At 36.5% G+C, this 20,901-nt stretch overlaps 3 protein-coding genes across 3 annotated transcripts; 2 read left to right on the forward strand and 1 right to left on the reverse strand.

The window, feature by feature from the left end:
• Window positions 1-6,213: 6,213 nt before the first annotated feature.
• LOC119068312 (NCK-interacting protein with SH3 domain) lies at window positions 6,214-10,886 on the forward strand. Its single transcript, XM_037171856.1, has 10 exons — window positions 6,214-6,381; window positions 6,502-6,686; window positions 6,753-6,902; window positions 6,963-7,380; window positions 7,465-7,775; window positions 7,834-8,031; window positions 8,099-8,207; window positions 8,285-8,506; window positions 8,572-8,744; window positions 8,805-10,886. The coding sequence occupies exons 1-10, from the start codon at window positions 6,351-6,353 to the stop codon at window positions 8,994-8,996; spliced, it is 1,989 nt and encodes a 662-aa protein (XP_037027751.1). The 5' UTR covers window positions 6,214-6,350; the 3' UTR covers window positions 8,997-10,886.
• Window positions 10,887-15,153: 4,267 nt separating this feature from the next.
• On the forward strand, window positions 15,154-16,055 carry LOC119068079 (mitochondrial cardiolipin hydrolase-like). The gene is made up of 2 exons (XM_037171486.1): window positions 15,154-15,770; window positions 15,836-16,055. The coding sequence occupies exons 1-2, from the start codon at window positions 15,234-15,236 to the stop codon at window positions 15,944-15,946; spliced, it is 648 nt and encodes a 215-aa protein (XP_037027381.1). The 5' UTR covers window positions 15,154-15,233; the 3' UTR covers window positions 15,947-16,055.
• A 508-nt stretch (window positions 16,056-16,563) lies between these two features.
• LOC119068373 (nudC domain-containing protein 1) lies at window positions 16,564-18,450 on the reverse strand. The gene is made up of 2 exons (XM_037171942.1): window positions 17,118-18,450; window positions 16,564-17,055 (listed from the first exon to the last, which is right to left on the reverse strand). The coding sequence occupies exons 1-2, from the start codon at window positions 18,343-18,345 to the stop codon at window positions 16,568-16,570; spliced, it is 1,716 nt and encodes a 571-aa protein (XP_037027837.1). The 5' UTR covers window positions 18,346-18,450; the 3' UTR covers window positions 16,564-16,567.
• Between the last annotated feature and the right edge of the window lie 2,451 nt (window positions 18,451-20,901).

The raw sequence follows: 20,901 nt of genomic DNA on the forward strand, positions 1-20,901 counted from the left end.
AACTCATTTCTGCAGGGCTTCGCTAGCACAATAAGCACTTAGTTGTTTAGACATTGATATCTCGACGGGTAGGATAAAAGCTTTTGGCAAAATATCAATAGCGGTCGATTTTCACTTTTTTTAAAATTAATTTTCGATATAAAAAAAAACTTGTCAATTATCGATAATTATCGCTAATACAAAAATTATAGCCCATGCCTATATTGCAAATGCAACGGACCATTGAAGGAACATAGGTATCTATATTTTTGGTTGGACTATCGCCCCGCCAAAGTGAAAATTCTAAACCAATTTTTCATGTCAAATTACATATCTACTTTCCACGATACCTCAATATCAAGGGGCAGATGAATTATTTTACATTTTAAGAAATCAATAAGAATAAAAGAAAATCCTTGAAAATCAAATCAGAATCCTTTGAGGATTTTATGTTAAAAAAATCTTTTTGCACTCAACATATACAAATATTTATTTATTTTTTGGTTTTAAAGTCTACTTAGGTAAGCCGACTCAATTCATACAAGCATACAATTATTCATCTAACTAATTCAAGCATTTCATTAAAAACAACATTCAGCGCAATTCAAAGCATTTAAAGTACATAAATCAAATTCAGCTTTTAAGCTTCGTCAATAATCATTCATCATCAATCAATTTCAATTAAAGGAAATAACTTTCTATTCAATAATATCACAGTTTAGCATTATCAGCCAACCTCTTCCCCATATCACAGTCTTAAGTCACAATTTCGTGTCACAGTTCAATCAAGTCACCGAATACCTCATCTGGTAGCTTCATGATTTCGCATTTGAAACTATTGAACGGTAATGTTGGGTCCACGATGGTCATACCACAATTTAATTCCCGGCAAACATTGTTAAATGGCGAGTTCGTTCCGTATTCAGTCCGCGAATATTTCATCCTTATAAATTACGGGTTTCTTACCGCTCGTTCTCCTGTATTAAGGTTCAATTGACTTCTCAGTTACGGAGAGTCGATACGTCCCGAAATACGCTGGTGCATCCATAGTACCGCCGAAGATACTCTACATCGATTTACTGATGCCATTCCTAACATTTTCATATTCCAATTGTGATCTGACCAACGATCCGTATAACAGTTTAGCGTAGTTCAAATTCCGTGCTTAACAAATCCTAGGTTCGCCTTTACTTTTTTTTCAACAGTTCTCTGTGTAATGCAAAGCTCATCTTCGGATCCGTTGTAACGCCTAGGTCAGCAAGCTCGGACTGACTCAAAAAATCCCTTCGGGGAAAAATTCAAAAGGCCCTTCCGTTCGGGCGACTTTTTCCAATTAAGCCCTCGATTCGTATGACTGATTAATATTGTGTAACTTCCACAGTGTAAGTGAATCACACAGTTCTGCCACATCACACTGACAATTAAGACATTTAAAAAAAGAAGATTGTGGAATAGCTCAAAAAACATAGCTAACGCCGACCCGTACGAAACACCTATTCGTATCAAAAGCCTTTAATGTGAAACTCTTCATTTCTCTTACTTCATTTTCTTCTCTGCTGAAAAACTATTCTCCCTTTAAAATCACTTACATTATCCACTCTTTGCCTTGTTATCATATACAACTAAATTGACGGAGGCAATATAGACAGCCCCGTACGAAGACAAATTTCATAAATTCCTATTTAAACAGCTATATACCGCTATATTTAACTATATTTCACTATAAATAAACATTTCTAACGCAACTAGGGTGATGGGAACCTTCAATGCTTCAGAGTCAATGAAAGAAATTTTTTATATTTTGTAATTACTATTTTCATGTCGTTAACTCCATTATTTTCGTCGAATAAAAAGATTATTCCCTTGACTGAAAGTCAGGGTCTTACACCAGAAAATACCGAAATATGTGGGTGACAAAAAAGTTCACTATGATTGAAAATGTATGAAATGGTATGAAAAACGTTAAATGTGGGTGACAAAAAATCGTTGAAGGCACGATAACTTGAGTAATTCTCAAGCAATTTGGATGAATCTGTTTTTTAAATATGTGGAATTAAAATCTCGAGGCTAAGTTCGAAGATGGGCAATGTGGGACGAAGGATCTGGAAGCTATCCAGGAAAAACAGGATTTTACACTGTTGATTATAGCCTCAATCGAAAAAGATTACTTTGATGAAATTTGATTTGGTTACGTAGTGTGTGTAAATCGTATAAGTATGTTCTCGATAGAGTTTATTTAATAAGTGAAAAGAACAATTCCATCAGTCGATGTCCAGCTTTGAACCGGTAAACATCTCCTGCTAGCCAATTATCAAATTTGATAGTTGAATATCAACTTGATAGTTGACTATCAACTTGATAGTTGACTATCAATTTGATAGTTGACTATCAAATTTGATAGTTGACTATCAAATTTGATAGTTGACTATCAAATTTGATAGTTGACTAGCAACTTGATGGTTGACTATCAAATTTGATAGTTGACTAACAACTTGATAGTTGACTATCAAATTTGATAGTTGACTATCAAATTTGATAGTTGACTAGCAACTTGATAGTTGACTAACAAATTTAATGCGTCTACTACCAAAGAAAGATGTTTTTTTTACTCAAGGTCTTACGGCAGAAAAATGTCATGAGCACACTATGATTGAAAAGTGTAGGAAATTTTATGAAAAACGTTAAATGTAACCATCATTCTTTGTAGGCAATATAAGACATAAGTCATTCTCAACAAATTTCTGAATATTTTTTTTAAATTCATTATTCCAACAATCAAACAAAATATGTTACAACTCCCATACGAGTGTGAAGTTTGCGGCCAGAGCGAAGCGAGGGCCTTAATTCTCACGAGTCGTAATAATTTTATGGGATATTATATTCGACCAATAGAAAAATTCAATTTTACCGATAAAAATAATAAAATACCGATAGAAATGTGGTACATGTCACTGGCACCTCTTCAGTAAATCAGTAAAAAGTAAAAAAAAAATTGTCTTTCGTTCACTCTTTGTCGATTTTGGAAATATAAAGCAAAGGCGGGTCGTTCCTAGCGAATTCATCCTCTTACAAAATGTAACGAGAAGGCGTTTTGTTCGTTCCAAGGGAATTCATCCTTCTACAAAATGTAATGAGAAGGCGTTCTGTTCGTTCCTAGGGAATTCATCCTTTTACAAAATGTAACTTAAAGACGTTTTGTCGTTTTCTGAATCGACAAAAGTGAAGAAACGAAAAAAAAAAATTAAATAATTTATCGGTCGTTTATTACCATCCACATTTTATTCACGAGTGACGGTTTTGTAAAATACCGGGGACTTCCTTTTTGTACAAAACTGTAAGAGAAGAACATCTATCGGTTTTTTTTTTTAAATTTTTACCAAAGTGAAAGAGTCCTCTCATCGTTCCACATTTGTAAAACTTCGCATCTACTCTGATTAAATATGACAAAATGGCAATCAAACAGAATAATAGATAGCTCATACGAGTGGGAAGTTTGCGGCCAGAGCGAAGCGAGGGCCGTAATTCACACGAGTCGCATTTTATTTACGATTTGTGGTTGATTGAAAATCTTGCTGCAAATTTACAAGAAAAATGAGAACTCAAAGATCATTCGATCTTCGAAGGTTTATTTGAAAAACTTTTTCTGTCAAATTTCGTTGTAATGTTTACAGTAATCGATATATTAAATGTAGGCATTTGTATCAGTGATGCTTCGGAAGTTCAACAATGAAATTGGTCAAAAATATATTGAAAAAAATTGTCAGTCAAGGGACTTGACCCGCCCAAAAGGTGGGACCTAGTATGAAAAATTTCACAGATAAATATATGCTATTATATAGCACTATATGCCTGTATATAGCTCAATATAGCTGTATATAGGTATATATAGATGTCCGTATATGGAATCCCTGAAACCCCACACATAACAAATTATTTCCATGTTAACAGAAACTCTCTAAGTATCATTTTTCCCAAGATATTTCTATTTTACTAAAATCCAATATGGCCGCCGGCAGCCATTTTCTTAGGAGACCGGAAATAGTACCGACGCTTTACATTCGTTAATACCTTTCAAACAAAAAAAAAATCATGAAATTCGGTCAAAATTTACTCGAGATATTGTCAAAATACACCACGTTCACTGTACTTCCGAGTAGCCAGATAAGAGCTCACTCCAAGAGACCTAGCTCACGCTCCGGAGAACATAATTTCAAAACTTTTTTTTCCCTGATTGGTACGGTCAATACCTATCTAATAAAGCTAAAACGAACGAAATATGTTCAAATGTGGCCGACCTACAAGCAAAAACTGCTTGCCGCCCTGTGCCTGTTCCACACCAAGGGGTCTAACTCACGAGTCGGTCATCCGATTTCCATAAACTTTTTTTTTGTCGATCGGTATTGTAAATAACTTTTATTTGACGTATCACTTACAAGTTTAACGTTTAAATGTCCGGAGATATCTTCGAAAAACCGTAAAGCACTTATTGGGCCACAGCTCGGGAGGGGTCGATCCAAAATCACTCATCTTCGAACTTAGCCTGTCTTTTGACATTACCAAACGGGAAAAAAAAGAATTTTCAAAATCGGATGCGTTTTACTCAAGTTATCGTGCAGACGGACAGACGGACAGACGGACATTTTTTTTTTCGCGGATTTGGCATCTCTAGACAACCACAATAGGTTTCCCCTCACTCAGGGAGTCCAATTCGACGTGTTACAAACGTATGCGTAAACCTATAAGACCCCAGTACTTCGTACGGGTCTAAAAATTTCGAGGGGAAGGGGAATGTAAAAATGTACAACTAACAAAAATGTTATATAAAAAATTGCGCTCATATCGCTCGCTAATTTCTTCTTCGATCTCCAATCGAAATTTTTCTACTGACACCTTTCTGTTGATTTTTCTTCGATTTCCAAACAAAATTTTCCTACTGAGGCCTTTCCCTCAATTTTTCCTTCGATTTCCTGCTGAAGCCTTTCTGTTAAATTTTGTCTTCGATTTCCTACTGAGGACTTTCTGTTAATTTTTCTTTGATTTACAATCGAAAATTTCCTACGGAGGCATTTCTGGAAAACAAACAAAAAGGCCTCAGTGGAAAAATTTCGATTGGGAAACAAAGAAAAAATTGAGAGAAAGGCTTCAGTAAGAAAATTTTAATTGGAAATTGAAGAAAGAATTAACGGAAAGACCTCAGTAGAAAAATTTCGATAGGGAAATTAAAGACTTTGTCTCTGTTCGCTAAAATGGACTTCATTTTTTTGAACAATAAATGGTTGAAATTCAAAAAAGGCCTCGTCGGAACTTCGCCTGACTAAGGCAAAAGGCCCTTCGGTAATCGCCCGAACGCCCAGTATGGCCAGTCCGGGCCTGTAGGTCTGGTATTTGTTCGACTCTCTGTATTTTATGTTGTAGTTCGCCATAATTGGATTTCTCTTATGGGAAAATGTCATTATTTTACATTTCTGAGTGTTTAATTCAAGGCAATTTTCGTCTCACCATTGTACGAACCGAGTGGTTACTCACTTAGCTGATTAACATGATTAACCATTTGTTAATCAAGTGATTAACCACTCAATACTCAAGTCAAATGTCTTAAATCAGTTTCTAATCATAATAAATCAACTAGTAATAGCAATTTATCAAGTGTAATCAACGAAATTTCACTGATTTGACGAGATCCAATTTTTGCGTAATCAAAAAAACCCCTTGGTACGAACTTATCGATCTCTTCTTGCAACCATATTGTATCTGCTTTAACTTTGACAATCATTGATTTCTTTTTGTCGTCCGCGAAGTATACGTGTCCCTCGCTCAACATCTAAAGAATACATTTCAACCACGGCAGAGTAACATAAACCAGGCGATAAACTTTACTCTGTCGCGATTTCAACATTTACATTAGGTAATTCACACTATGTCCTTTTATATCGTTTGGAAAAAATTCAAAATATTTTCGCAGCACCCTTCATATTTCTTGACCGGACTTTCTTTTTGCATGTATAACTCAATGATTTGGAAAAACTCTTAACCTACTTAAAATTAATGAAACTTTCTCCAGCAATTTCATATCTTCCCGCCAATTTATTTTTCGTATTACGCAATAGCATACGTTAATGTTTTGCCCCATTGGCTTCGTGCAAAACATTAAAAGAATTTGCGGTACAAGTTGTACGTATGCGGCAGGGTATGTGAATGACATCACATGAGTATACTTAAGCACGTTATCTGTGTACTTAATGCATATAAATGATCGATATAAATAAACAACACCCTTCGTACAACAAAATCGGTTCGGACAAGAAAAAAAAAGACAATTTCCAAATAATCCAAGTAATAAATTTGAGTGAAACTCAAACCGACAAAATAAAATGGAACAATGCAGTAGCTTAGTTATAGATGGTAAGTGAGCAGTGGAAATAAAAACAATAAAAAAAAAATTTTGGTGCATGGAAAATGTGCAAGAAAAATCTCTTTGAAGGACATGCTTTGCCTAATCAATGTCGATCTCCTGTTTTGCAGATAGTTTCGAGATGCTCAAGGCCTTGTACGATTTCCAAGCAGTTTATCCAAAAACTATAAGTTTCTTTGAAGGTGAACATTTTATCTTACATCAAACCAGTGTGAAACAGCGAAATTGGTGGCAAGTCATTAACATGAAAGGGTCGATAGGATTTGTGCCATCAAATTACGTAAATAAGATTAAGGTATGCGATCATTGCATCTTCAATGTTTTTGGGACAATAACCAGGCTTTTTTGTTGAATGCAATAGGTAAAGCCAACCTTTCTACTGGGATTCCTGGAATCGGTCTTAGAATTTTTGAAATTGTCCAAGGACGAAGATATTAACGGAATCATTACTAGAACAGAACTGATCGAAAGACTAGAAGCCAAAAAAACGCAAGTCAAACTATCTGCCAAAGTGAGTGGAGGGTGGAATTGCAGCTCTTGTTGTGAAATTAATTTTGTTTTGTGATTTAAGGCCCTTGAAAGTGATAATGACAGTGTGGGAAGTTATGAGAACATACCAAACGGTCAAATAAAAACGAGTGAGTCAGTTGCCAAATCAGAAGTACCCGCAAGCACAAATGCACCCCCAATAATAAAGGAAAGTCCGTCAGTCACATCTAGTTTGGGGAAACCCGAAGAGCTGGTCACACCATCGACAGCACATGACAATAGCATCACATCTGATCCGTCTGAAGCGACAAATACGATTAGCGACGATGCCACAGTTCTGATCAAGACGGTCAAATTAAGTCAACCGAAAACAGCATCGCCCAGCACGTCCAATGAGGACACAACCACATACGAATCAAATGACAAGACAAAAAAATGTGCCAAAACGAAGCAAGTGCAGCAATTGGAAGTGAGCCAAATCGAAGTGTATCAAATATTGGGTATGGACTGACTGAATGCGATAAATCGGAAAACAAAATTTGGAACTTTTGTTATGACGTCATCGTTTTTAACTCAATTTTCAGATTCAATCCGTCAAACGACCAACCTTAGCCACGAACTGTCGTGTGTGGCGTTGAAAGTGGTGCTGTCCGAAATAGAAACCATTTATTCCACTCCGGTGTTGGAGTTCATTGAACCGATCGCGAAGCATTTCACCGCAGAACAGTTATCGGCACCGGACGAATTTATCGAGCATACGCACGATTCGCACAGATTGAAACTGATATTCGGCCAGTTGGCCGAGTGTAAAAACGATTCGGAGCAGCGGACCTGGATGTTGCACGAGGATGAAGATTATATTGTGCAGTTTCTGACCGAACTGATTGATATATTGGTGAGTGTTGACATTGCCGCTTTCGTGCTTTCGTGTTTTACCATTCCGGATTTCCTAGAAAAATGCCGACAAAAAGGTGTGTCGATTCGAATTGTCCTGCGACCAGTACCAAAGCATTTACAATTTAATTCAGTACTATCAAATGGAGACGCGATGGCGCATCAAAACTCTGATTCTGCAAGCATTCAAGGCACTGTGCTACCTGGATAAGAACGCAATTGAAGTGTTGTTAATGTCAGTACTGCCGTTAGAACTGGTAATTTCCTTTGTCCTATACGAACACTTGTACTGGCGCCGTAGCTTGAGATTGTAATCTATTCAAGGTAAACGACATCAAATGCAACTCGTCGGATTTGAACCGTCTCAAAGACCTGTCATTAATGCTAACAATGATCTATGCCACCGGACTGAAAATGCCAACATCCCATCCAGGTAATTACCAAGGTTTTTTTGAATGGAAATGGATCCTTTGTTGAGATCCCGTTTTAATTGTTCGTTGAATTCAACAGAGCACATTGGAACGGAATTCATTCTCTTCATACTGGACATAATTGAAATTCCGCCCGAAGCGGATGTCCTTGAAATCATTCCTGACATTATGATCAACCTGATTTTATCGTTGAATCTGCAATTCGAACATTTTGCTGACAATTTCATTTTGAATGCGATGCAGAAAATATCATCAGCAAAGACATTCACCGAAAAGATTTTGGTTCTACTGAATCGAGAAGGTAGGTCGTTGCTTGTGATGATGTGTCTACAATATATGTATCACATTCGCCCACAATTTTTCCAGAGGATCCGCTGAATATTTTCGACCATTCAACACCGCCGATCAATTCGGTGCTGAAGATGTTTGTCGACCTGTTCATTGCACCGGAAACGGCGAATCTATTCTACACAAACGACAACAAAGTATTGATTGACATTCTAGTAAGACAGTTATCTGATCTGTCGGCCGGAGATCCGGTTAGTATTTTCACTTCGATTTTTTTTTTGTTGCTTTGAATAAACGAAATTCTTCGACAGCTACGACGTTGGTATTTGGAACTATGTCGACGCATCGTACGGAACACAAATTATGCCGAACATTCGCACCGAAAATCCGATTTGATGAAAATTTTCACAAGAATATTCTGCGAAGAAACGGAGTGTAGCTTAAAGGACCAGAAATTAGTGAGAGAAATAGCGAACGAGTTTCCGCAAATATTCAAAGCTTAAAGCAAGTTGGTAGTTTTGTTGTTGTGTTTAGACCCGCGGTTCGAGTAAGTACTTGTAAATTGAATAATTTTCTGTTGTTTTCTCGTCACCTGTACAAATATTTTCATTTTAAAGAAGAAGAAAAAAAGAAATTTTTCCGTTTTGTGATACAATTGGTAACTTAATGTAGGAACCATGCTAATGTCGTGCTTTTCTTTTTGTAAATAACTGAACTTACTTGCATGAACGAGTAAATTTTTGATTTTTAAACAAATGCTTTGTACGGATTTTAATAAGTGAGGACGTGCCTCCTTACAATACAATCAATCACTAGGTAAAAAAAATGTGAAACTTTTGCTGTGTTCACTGGTGGAACATATCTCCGTTGGTCCCTTACACCCCTGGCTTCAACGGAAGTTCTCCAATAAAAACGATGTTCAAGTGTGTGTGAAAATAACCTCCTCGACATTGCACAACAGATCAATAAAGTTGATGTTTGACAGCACAGCCTCCGAGCGCTTTGTCGAGTCACTCGAGGTCTCCATTCCATAATTTTAAAGAAAGAATAAAATCGTTTACGGTAGCTGTCGCTGAAGCCAGGGATGATAGGGACCCAACCTGTTTTGCCTAGTGAATTTTACTTTGCAATTCGTGCCATATTCGTATTATTAAATCAAAACTGTTTACGGCACAGTGAATCGTTAACCTTGAGCGTTGTATGTTGGTGACTGAAATGAAAATTAATATCAAGCACGTCTGCATTGGTTAATGTTAGAGATGCAGGAACCGATTGGTATGCAAGGAGATTTTACCGTTTCGATTGTATTGCAACAACGAATGACCATTTCATAGCAATTTCTTCTCATGAGATACAGTTCTTAATTGACTGCAACGAGATATTCTTTCTCAGAAACAGTATCATTGTAACAATTTCCCATGTTATCATTTTACGAAGTAGCAAGCGTGGCATAGCATTACATTCATAATCATTGAATCATAAGGATATTCAAGTGTTGGATGGAAAACTTTATTAGTTTTAGCTTACTATTTGCTCGTCGCTGATCGTCATCGATAACAGATGACTAGCCCTTTCTGAAAGGTTCAAGAATCCAACCGAAAGTTTGTTGTGACTTGACCTTCTCAGTGATTCCTCGTCTTGCACCACCAAGCTGTGAACCCAATTAAATTTTCTAGACCACTGTGTGACCTTCAAAAAACGTTTGTTAAATTGGGTGATTGGGCCCGTCATATCGGAATATCTGAACTCACTTTTGTGAATGAAAATTAAATGGATTTAATTCTCAAAAGTGTACGGAAACGAAAAATAAATGATGCCACAAGCTTAGTTTCTTCCAGCTGGATATGGATTTTAAAGTTGGTAAAATCGACCAGCCCTACTAGAATTATTTAGAAATCGTCTTGCATAACAGTCGATTACCATTCCATAATTTTTGTGACGCACTTAAGATGTTCCAATCCGATATCCGCATAAACATTAGTCACCAATTATGCTTCTGATATTAGTTTTCAAATTAGTGACCTACATGACGAGTACACCAGGGCACCAATTACTGCAGCTATATGATTTCCAAAATCGATCCTTTAATTTCTAAATATAGTAAGAGTGTGTGTGTGTGTGTGAGAGAGAGAGATAGAGACATATTTGAATAAATGTATAGAATTCCGCTAGGGCCTACTCAAATGCAGGGAAAAATTAAGAAAACCAAAGTAATAAATTGAACATCAACAAGTAAAACGATAAATGGGTAAAATCGTAATCACTAAACGCTTTTTTGTAAATAAAATTCTGTTCCGAAATTAAATTACAATTCAAACACCATTTTTCGTGTGGATATTTATAATTGATTATATCTGTCTAAATTCTTGATGTTATGAACAGTTTACTTTAAAGAAGAAACTATTTTTTTGTTGCAAATTAGTCGTTTGATCGTAATAGGTATTTGTTGTGTTCTCGAACGAACAACCAAAAACTCTTAATGAATCTGTAGTAGGAAGGCATGATTCGTTTTAGAAAGTCAGATGGATGGATGTGTGTATCTTTAGTGATAGTAAATCAAAATTTTGGACAATTGTTATCTGGTCGTCCTCTGTGGATAAAACTAATTTTCTTAATTGATTTTCAAGCAAAAAATAGCCGATACGCTTAGAATTTAAAATTCACTCTACCTGTGGAACTAGTCTTCATTTTTACAATAAAAACATTTTAAAACAAAGAAGATATTTTACGATCACAACAACACAATTAATTGAAGCAAATTTTATCGCCGGTTTAAAATTTTATATCGAAACAATTCGATTCCAAAGGATTCAATTTTTAAAATAGAAAAAATTATTTCCGAAACTAGCACAATCGTTAAACTAAATTTTATTCTTCTCTGAAAAATATAATCAACCAAAACAGCTGAAAAAATCACACGTTCTCCTTACCTCGAATCAACGTATAATACTCACAATTATATTTAAAAACTTTATCGCAGCTCAAGTAGATGCACTTATTGATGCAGTCAAGTTCGCATATCAGCCGTGGATGTTTTTCCCAATCTTCGACGATTGAGGAAAAAATACGAAATTCAGGAGATTTATCTTGCAGAATCTCTGATTATTTATCTGCAAGCCTTCAGTTAAAAAAAAACTTAGAAACCTTTCCAGGGTCGAATGAATATATACGTACATATACATACGTACATATATCATTAAAATTGTTATATTTTGCGTTTGTGATGCAATAGTACATGTTATAAGGAAGTATAAAGGAGATGTGTCCGAATACGAGTGCTTGCGCGAGTGTTAGTCTCTTATATACTTTCTATCAGTAATTTACTAGTACATACCACAGTAATAACGTAACTTTAATTGCATTTGCATATTTCTATTGTCTCCCCAGAGGTCTTATGTACAATTGTACTCCGTACGCGATAAAATCGTATTGGTGTTAATATTCAATGAATCCTTATCAATTATTATTACAATTATTAAACCAATAGCCTATGCAGAATCAGCAACAGCTGAATATCTCCAGCTGGTCGACAAAGACAATACCTTTGTATCGAAAACAATTCAAAGGCATTGATCAGCTGGTGAAGTTCCGCTGTTGCTGATTCTGCATAAGCCTTTGGTCTACAAGCTGTATTGTCGTTGTTGACGATAATAGATGTCTAGTCATTTCTGCAAGGTTATATTGCTTCACTCACTAGCTTTCTTGGGGATATTTAGGTTAACTAGCTAAAGAGATTTGTTCTAAAGCTTAGCTCTCAAACATTATAGTAACTGTTGACTTAACATCTCTCAACAGTTACACATTATAGTAAGAGACCATAGACAAAAGTAAAGTAATTATTTGGAAACGCAAAAAACTGACCGTGATTTGTTTATGTAAATTCACATGTAACGAGTGATTTTTTGTTCAACGAGGAAAGAAAATTCGGAAACTGCATTTCTGGGATGTTGTTTCACGCGATTTCCAACGTTTTTACCGAGCTAAACTCAACGTTTTTCACAACAAAGGCTTCCGAAGTTTCAGCGGAGTGGCCTGCGTTGTCCACGGTCGTTTGAGAAAAGACTATAGTTTTCGGTGCTTTAACAAGATGCATCACTGACATTTTTTTTCCTACGGCTGACAGGAATTAAATCTTTTACTCATCTCCATACAAGCATTACAACGATTTGTTAAGTTTGAAAATTGTCGCATTTTGTATGATTCCTCCAGGCATTTATTGCGGGCATTTAATTTCTCTGAATCAATCGATCGAATTTTCATCTATATAATCCGAATCTATAAGACGATATTGTGTGTTGTCGGATTGTAATACTAAAACAATAATAACAGATTTATCATCATTTTATCTAAAAAAAGCAAAGAAAATATAAAATTTTATTCCAGAAATTTTTTAAATTAATCTCAAACGTTTGTTGTAGTTGAAATATATAGTTTATTTATGTAAGAATTTAAGTTTGTTGTAGATTAAAATTAACTTTTAACATTTAACAAATCAATATATTGGAAGGAGAAATATAGAAATATTTGAAAAGAATTTCGGAATCTGGTTTTTTGTAAAAAAAAATGCATCTATCAGAGAACGTTTCGTCGATTCCCATTAATCAATGGTAGTTACATAGGTGGAAAGTTAACAAAAATCCCTCTGCACCCGTTCCGCATACTCTCCCATACGACTTCGTCTTCGTATTTTTTTATAACCTTTTTCTTATGGTTGAGGGGTGTGGTTCGAAGTGTTGATGTTCGACTAAATTGATCTACTAATTGATCATTTTCATCATCACCTTCGTAATCATCTTCCTTTTCCTCTTCGGCTGGTTGGTTGAATGGCGGCACAACTTGGACGTTGGTATGTTTTATAATGCTGAAAAAGAATGGTTAAAAATTATTCATTATAATAGCGGCTGTGATGGAATTCAGAATTTTCATATAAAAGTTAAAAGTCAACGCGTTGATTAGAACAACGACCATAACGGATGTATAGAGCTCAGCAAGGCCTATCACCATACACCTGATTTGGCTTTGGCAAGCGGCTGTGCTGGCTTAAATTACGCTTTTTAGGTCTTTTTTCCATAGGAAAAAAAGACCTGTTGTGGGCACTTCATCTGTCCGTCCGTCCGTCCGTCCGTCCGTCCGTCCGTCCGTCCGTCCGTCTGTCCGTCCGTCCGTCCGTCTGTGTCACAAATAAAATGTGATTGATAAAAGTTAAAATTGCAATGCTACTATGAACAAACCAACACCAGGCAAATCAATTATTATTTGTTATCTGGTAACCAATCGCTCATAGCAGATATAGCAATTTGAAAGTTTGGTAGTTGTTGGTAGTTGGACCCCCAAAATATTTTGCAGCAAAGATGTTTACCGTTTGAGAGCTACGCACCGAATGACGAAATTATTCTGCCTGCTTGCCTTTTTATAACTCAAATATTTGGTAGTTGACTACCACGTTGGTAAATTGCAATGCTACTATGAGCAAACCAACACCAGGCAAATCAATTATTATTTGTTATCTGGTAACCGATCGCTCATAGCAGACATCGCAATTTGAAAGTTTGGTAGTTGTTGGTAGTTGGACCCCCAAAATATTTAGTAGCAAAGATGCACACCGACTGATGAAATTATTCTGCCTGCTGGTCTATTTGTAAATCGAGTATTTGGTAGTTGACTACCAAAGTGGTAGTTGACTACCAAAGTGGTAGTTGACTACCAAAGTGGTAGTTGACTACCAAAGTGGTAGTTGACTACCAAAGTGGTAGTTGACTACCAAAGTGGTAGTTGACTACCAAACTCATACGGAGGTTGTAGAGATGTTTAATGTTTGAAAGCTGCACACCGACTGATGATATTAATCGGCTCGCTTGCTTATTTATAAATCGAAAATTTGCTAGTTGAATACCGAAGTGGTACTTGAATAAATACCAAGCTGGCAATAAACAGAAATCATACTTAATGCTCTTAATCTATACTTAATGCGAGACCCGACCTATTTTCATAATTTATTGCTCGAAAGTAGTGACATTTAGTCTTTAGGAAAGTTTCGATTAGGGATAGGTGGTTGGGAATGATGGTTAGATTCAAAAACGATGGTGAGATTCAAAAACGATGGTGAGGTTCAAAAAGAAAAAGAAAAAAGACTCACTAGGCGTTAGCCGGTACTATTCTTGTTTTGTTTAGCCCAGAAGTGAAATCTCCATAACAAAAACAGGCATAAAATTCAAATGACAATCAATATTTCTCCCTTACTGTTCTGATACTGTACTGTTGACAATGCAACATTTTGTTTTTCCAGTATTTTTCTTTGTTTCATTACGTCTTCCCAGACATGAGAGCCCAGGTGATTTTCCGATAACGGCTGGAGCTCGACTTGGGGTGTAAATGCCGTTGTTGAGCTTTGAGTCTTAGGTGAACTATTAGATATTGATTAGAGCTATCATATTATAAAGATTGCGCTGATCGGCTCAGTACAAAATAAAAAGTTATAGCTCGAACAAGGCACGGCTGGTACCGGTTTTCTGAAACGTATGTCCCCCAGGCCAGAATGCCTAGTCAAAGTTTTATGTTTAGCAATAAGAAACATTCAGCATTACCGAATTACGTTTACAAGTGTATGTTACGTATGTCATATGTCATGTACGGATACACTCCGTATAGTACTTACGAAAATGAAGAAGAGTTTTGATGCACTGGCTTTTCATACCATTTGTTGTTTTGCATTACATCGTGAGTAAAATTCTCAACCGGTCATGCCGAACTATTTTCTCTATTTAAACACTTTGATTGCTGTTACATTGACGCCGCTTGTCTGTATAAAATTGTACAGACTGATAAGAAAACCAAAGCCACTAAAACAAGTGCTATTCGCGAATAACATTTCGGGTTGTTGCAGCGACACTAACTTTTCAACCGTTAACACTTGTCCCAATCAATATTGTTTCAAAAATAATTTGTGGCAAATAGTTCGGTTAATTGATCAGAGCCAGAATTCGATTTGTCTGGCTTTGTATACGTTAAGTTTGGACGACGTAAAGAATGCACTCACGAGAGCCAAATGCCGAGGCGTTCAAATAAGAATCATCACCACAGAGGAGTCAATGAAGAATTTAAGTAGAGATTTTACACGGCTGTCAACTTCCGGTATCGCTATTCGCTTCCCACTTCACGGAACAGAAAGACTACTCCATCACAAACTTTGCATTATTGACGGCGAAGATCGAAAGTACAGACAGTCAAAACAATCGGTGCCGGTGCTACTGAGCGGATCAATGAATTGGACAATGAGTGTACAGTTTAATGACAACAGTAAGTCTAATCATTGAGTCTGATTTTTTTTTTTGTTCAATTGTAGTCCTTCACTTCCAATTGGGACAATATTACCATCGACTCGGACTATGATGTAGTTAAGAAAAGCCAAAGAGAGTTCGATTCAATGTGGGACAGTTTCAAGCGTTCCAATTAGTACGGAGGAGACAGATCAGTCCCAAAGCTTAATTTAATATAATTCGAGTTAAGGCTGTGATGATTTTACATTTTCATATTGAAGAGAGTAAAAAAAATTGAGATCCAAATCGTCGTCTTTGATTACACTATTCAAAACTTTCATTCTGGCTTACAGCACATAAGATTCTAACTTCCTTAAAGCGGCTCCTCACGATCATAGTAACGGTATATAAGTCAAATTCGCGGTTTGAAGATTTTTACGGCCAAATCACTGTGGTCCTAATGTGAAAATTTTCTTGACTTCTGCGTCCGCCGAGAGCACTGACACAACTTCATTACAAGGAAAGTCGCAAACCTGGGTCAATGATCGGTTTAACCTCCAACATAGATGTTGATCCATCTAACAGTTTCTGTTTTTTGATGAGGATAGTTTTCAGGCGAACCTAGTAATTATTAAGATCGTAGGGTAGGAGTCGTTGGAGTCTGATATCTGAGTGACTTCAACTGGTCCAAGGCGAGGTCTTCATCCCAAGTTAAGTAAATGGTGTTTCATGTCGATGTCGCGGAAGTAAGACCTTCTACTGTTTGCAGGTGCATACAGCACATTGAAACAATTTTTTTTTGCTATCTTCGTCACTTCTCAAGCGTTTATTTGCAGAACGAAAATATATTTCTCGGTCAACAAAATCGTAATTTCATTTTCCACCACCATACCAAGAATTTCATCTTGTTCCTCCATCGAAAACAATTTCTGTTGGCCGATAGTCACCTTTCCGCCGCCGCGTTTCTTCAGTCCAAGTGCAGAGCTATTGTTCATCTTATAGATGAATACGTGACGATGTGGTTCACAGATGATGGCATAATCGGCATTCGGCGAACATTGAATGTACTTTTTCTGTTGCTTTGATGCTTGCACGTATCCGAAGGCGTTTAATGTTGCCTCGTGGCTTAATGACCAATCAGATGGATTTGCGGGGGAAAACTTTGGAGCCCAAATCAGTGCATCGACATCGCTTCGAATGACAATTGCTGGAAGTGCTCCGGGTCTCTGATTCAAAGCGAACAATGGACGATTGGAGCCTAGGTTTAGTTTATGGGTCACTGTAAACGTAGTTGTATTGATTCGAACTGTAAGGGGAGAATGGTAAGTTAGAAAAATGTGAAGTGAAATCCGATAAGTTCCATCTTACGTAAATTGTAATCATTGTCCAACTCATTGATGTCCATGTCACAGTCCTCCATTTCTGATTGCAAAACAGACGTCAAACCGTATTTATGTGCCTCTGCCGGCTCATCATCGTTTTTATCGGAAATAACCTGGTCCGCTAACAGACTCGACCATACAGAATTGGATGTGTCCTTTTTCACCAATGTTACTTGAATGTATGGTGCACCCGCACCTGCACGTTCACTTTCCATCGACCAAGTCGTCAAGTCGGAATCTATTTCGCCGAACAATTTTCCTTCCAACAGTGATTCGTTCTGGTAGGTTACATTGATCCATTGGTCCTTCGACGTAACTTTGAAATCACATTTTTGTTGAACCGTCGTCAAGTTAAATTTTATGAAAATATCGTCGTCCAATTGGGTCCATGTAAATGGAATGGATTTTTCCTCCGGTGCTGGTTCACTGTTTTGTTGCGACGTTTTCGTTTCATCGTTGTCACCTCCCAAATTCACTGCTCGGTCGGTACATAACACAATTGCAGACGATCTCGGTTCCAGCGAACAATATGTGGGAAGATTCTTCAATCGGATCTCTTTCAGGGTAGTTTTTGCCCATGCACCGTTCAGCTCCTGCTTCAGTTGAACCAGGTTTAAAAATGTCTCAAAGGAATTTTCAACATACTCCACGTGCAGCAGAACACAGTAAATGAATTTCGTTTCGTTGGCAATTTCGAATCGTGCATCTTCAATGTAAAATCGATGCGAACCATCCAAACCAATTTCGGAATGAGCACTTTTCCATTCGGTTTTTTTGAACCGATCGCCGGTATCTATCACATGGATGACGCCCAGACCATCGGTGAGGAGGCAATATTGTTCCGACACGAAAACGAAACTGATGTTATAGTCATTGGTTGAACGCTCGCCCTGTCGTAATTTGTATACGACTGACAACGGATCCAACTTTCCAATTGGCTCGTTGTATTTGATGCACTGGATGTTTCGATTTGCATCCGCAAAGTATGTTGTGTCTATGGACCACGGATCTCGAACTAAATGGTTTTGTAAACCGAATAGCTGTGCGTGAAGTGATGAGTACTGTTCCTCACTCGGAACGATTTTATGCGGCGGAATGGTTAGTGGAAATTTTAGTTTGGAGATCGGCTCCAGCGATAGTTTATAGCCGTCAAATGTGGCGTCAAGTAATTTTTGATTCGGTTTTAACTCCAAAAGCTTTACATCATTTGCCATTGCTGTACGATATTAAAATTAATCTTATTTACACGATCGAAATTGTATGGAAAACGTAAACAAATACACCAAAAAAGGTCGGATTGTTCTTCTTTAGTTACACACACACGATAAGCCATTTAAATGTGACGTCACCTGTCCATATAAACAAAGATCTAAGTTTATGAGTTGTGTGAAATTTCAAAAAAATCTTTATGAAAACGTAGACCCCTTGTGGAAAAGTTCAATGTCGAGTCAAAGTCTTTAGCCTACCAGCGTAACTGTACAATGAAATCGCTCAATTACTTTTAAATGCGTTACATTCGGTCGCATTCCATCCTTCGTGAAAATGAAGAAGAATTCGATGCACGCACCGGCCTGTGATAACTCATTTGTTGTTGTTCTCTTGTTATTGTTGTTGATGTTTTAATTGGTGAAATTCTGTATAATGCAAAACAATTTTCTTTGTACTAATCAGGCCCGGATGCAGAAGAGGATTTCACGCGGTTAAAGTTTAATTTACAGTTTAAAAATAATGATATGTCTTGTTCGATGGGGTATCCAAAGTGTCAAAATGAGCATCAACTTCTCAAATTCTATTGAGTCCCTCAATTCTAAAGACGAATAAGCTTTTAATTTAATAACAGGGATTCCACGCACTCACTTTTCTCACTTTTTCCAACTATTTTCAACATCTAAAAAAGTGAGGAACTATCTGCTTGATTTCTTACTTTTTCCAACTATTTTCAGATCCTTTACTTACTTTTTTTTAAATCAATCAAAGAAGAGTAGAAAACATGTTAGAATTGTAAAATTTCGCCTGCGGCGCTAGAAAACTCCTACTAAAAGTTTCTAGTGTAGTATAGTACATTGCAAAAACATTTTACAAGTCTATTCTACCATTTTAGTGCATCACCATTTAACTATGGTTTCAACCTTTATATTTTGAGTGGCTTTCACTCTTATGCGAAAAATATAGCTCCCAATGGGTCGACCGGCTAAACAGGGGCTGAAATGTTGTTCGACCTGAAAGTTAAAATCTGTACAGGTAGAGTATGGTTTCGCTCAAACCTGTCAGGTCAAGTTTCAGGTAACCTTTCAGGTAAAAGGTTAGTTTATTGAAATTTCTTTTAATATGCCGTTTTGGAATCCTTATCAAGGAGGATGAAAATCTTCTATACAATACAGTGGATAGTAGAGAGATCGCCAACTGAAAGAGTTAAAAACTGTATAGTGCTCTTATAAGTTATAGGTAAATATACAAAACATTTAAAAACTTTTATTAACCTCAACATTTTTGATATTTTTTAAGTTTTCAAAAATTTAGTTGTAATTTAGGAGGGAAGGGGTACATTTTTTGGAAATTCTCATACATTTTGCGTCTACAAAATCCAGATTTTTGAGTTACGTAATTTATGAGAATGACTTATAAATTGAAACCGTTTAACGTATAACTTACACTAAGTCATTTATGCAATCCTTCTACTAATCGTAACGAACGTTAGGTTTCAGTATATTGACCTGTAACTGAATACTGTAGTTTCGTCTGTAGTCAGCATCCGAAAGTCTTTGAAATAGTGTTAACATCATTTTGTAGATAGATTTAAAAACAAAAATAGAATTGACAAAAATTCCTAATTCTATCTACCGATTTGTGTTCAACGTTCCGCAACCGAATTTTTAGTCTTTGAGTAACGAATTTTTCTTGAAAATGCTTATTTGTCAGCGTAGGAGTTGGACGTATCCTCCTGCCTCCTCTCCCACGCTTGATAATAGTCTATGAAATTCATTGGATGCACACTTTCCTTTATTGGAAAATATTTTGCTAAGTCGTCAAAAACTAATCCGTTAAAATAAAGTTATCTGCAATTCTAATCAGCCATTGTTTCATCCCGGAGAAACTTACTCGAATAATCTTTGACTTGGCGTAAAATAGCGTTCAAAATTTCCTAAAAACTCACTTTTTTACCAACTTTTTCACCAGAAAATCAATTATTTCTAGCAACTATTTTCGTTATTTTTACTCACTTTTCCACTTTTTGACTATAAATTTTTCATGGAATCCCTGAATAAATAATCATCCGAAATTACAAATAGAAAGGTACAAAATCCAACCTATTAATGTATCATCGAGAAAAATACAGTCTATTAGACATACCAAATAGTCTAAAGACCACAGTTAAAAAATCCAATCTATAAGACAAATCATCGAGTACCACTCACGCTTAAAGTGTGTTGCCAATTTACAACACTTTATAAGAGTACGTGTAAAGCTCGGTATCATGTTTTGAGGAAAAAAAAATTGAAGGTCAGCGGTCAGTTAGTAGTCTAGTCGATAACGACCAACGTTTACAAGTTTTGTTAAATCGCCCCTAAAACATTTCCAAGTGTACTGTGGCGTTAGTTGGTCTAGCCAGGACACCTGTTCAAATACAGACATCACAATAAACTCGAAAATTTTCATTTGCTCTAAATCATCGTCTTTGATTGTACTACTATGTCTCTGCCTTCATTCCTGTCTTGAGCATACATGTTTAAAACTGTCCTTGATGTACTTTATCATGATAAGTAAAAAAT

This window comes from Bradysia coprophila (assembly GCF_014529535.1).
Source record: "Bradysia coprophila strain Holo2 chromosome X unlocalized genomic scaffold, BU_Bcop_v1 contig_173, whole genome shotgun sequence".
NCBI classification, from domain to species: Eukaryota; Metazoa; Arthropoda; class Insecta; order Diptera; family Sciaridae; genus Bradysia; species Bradysia coprophila.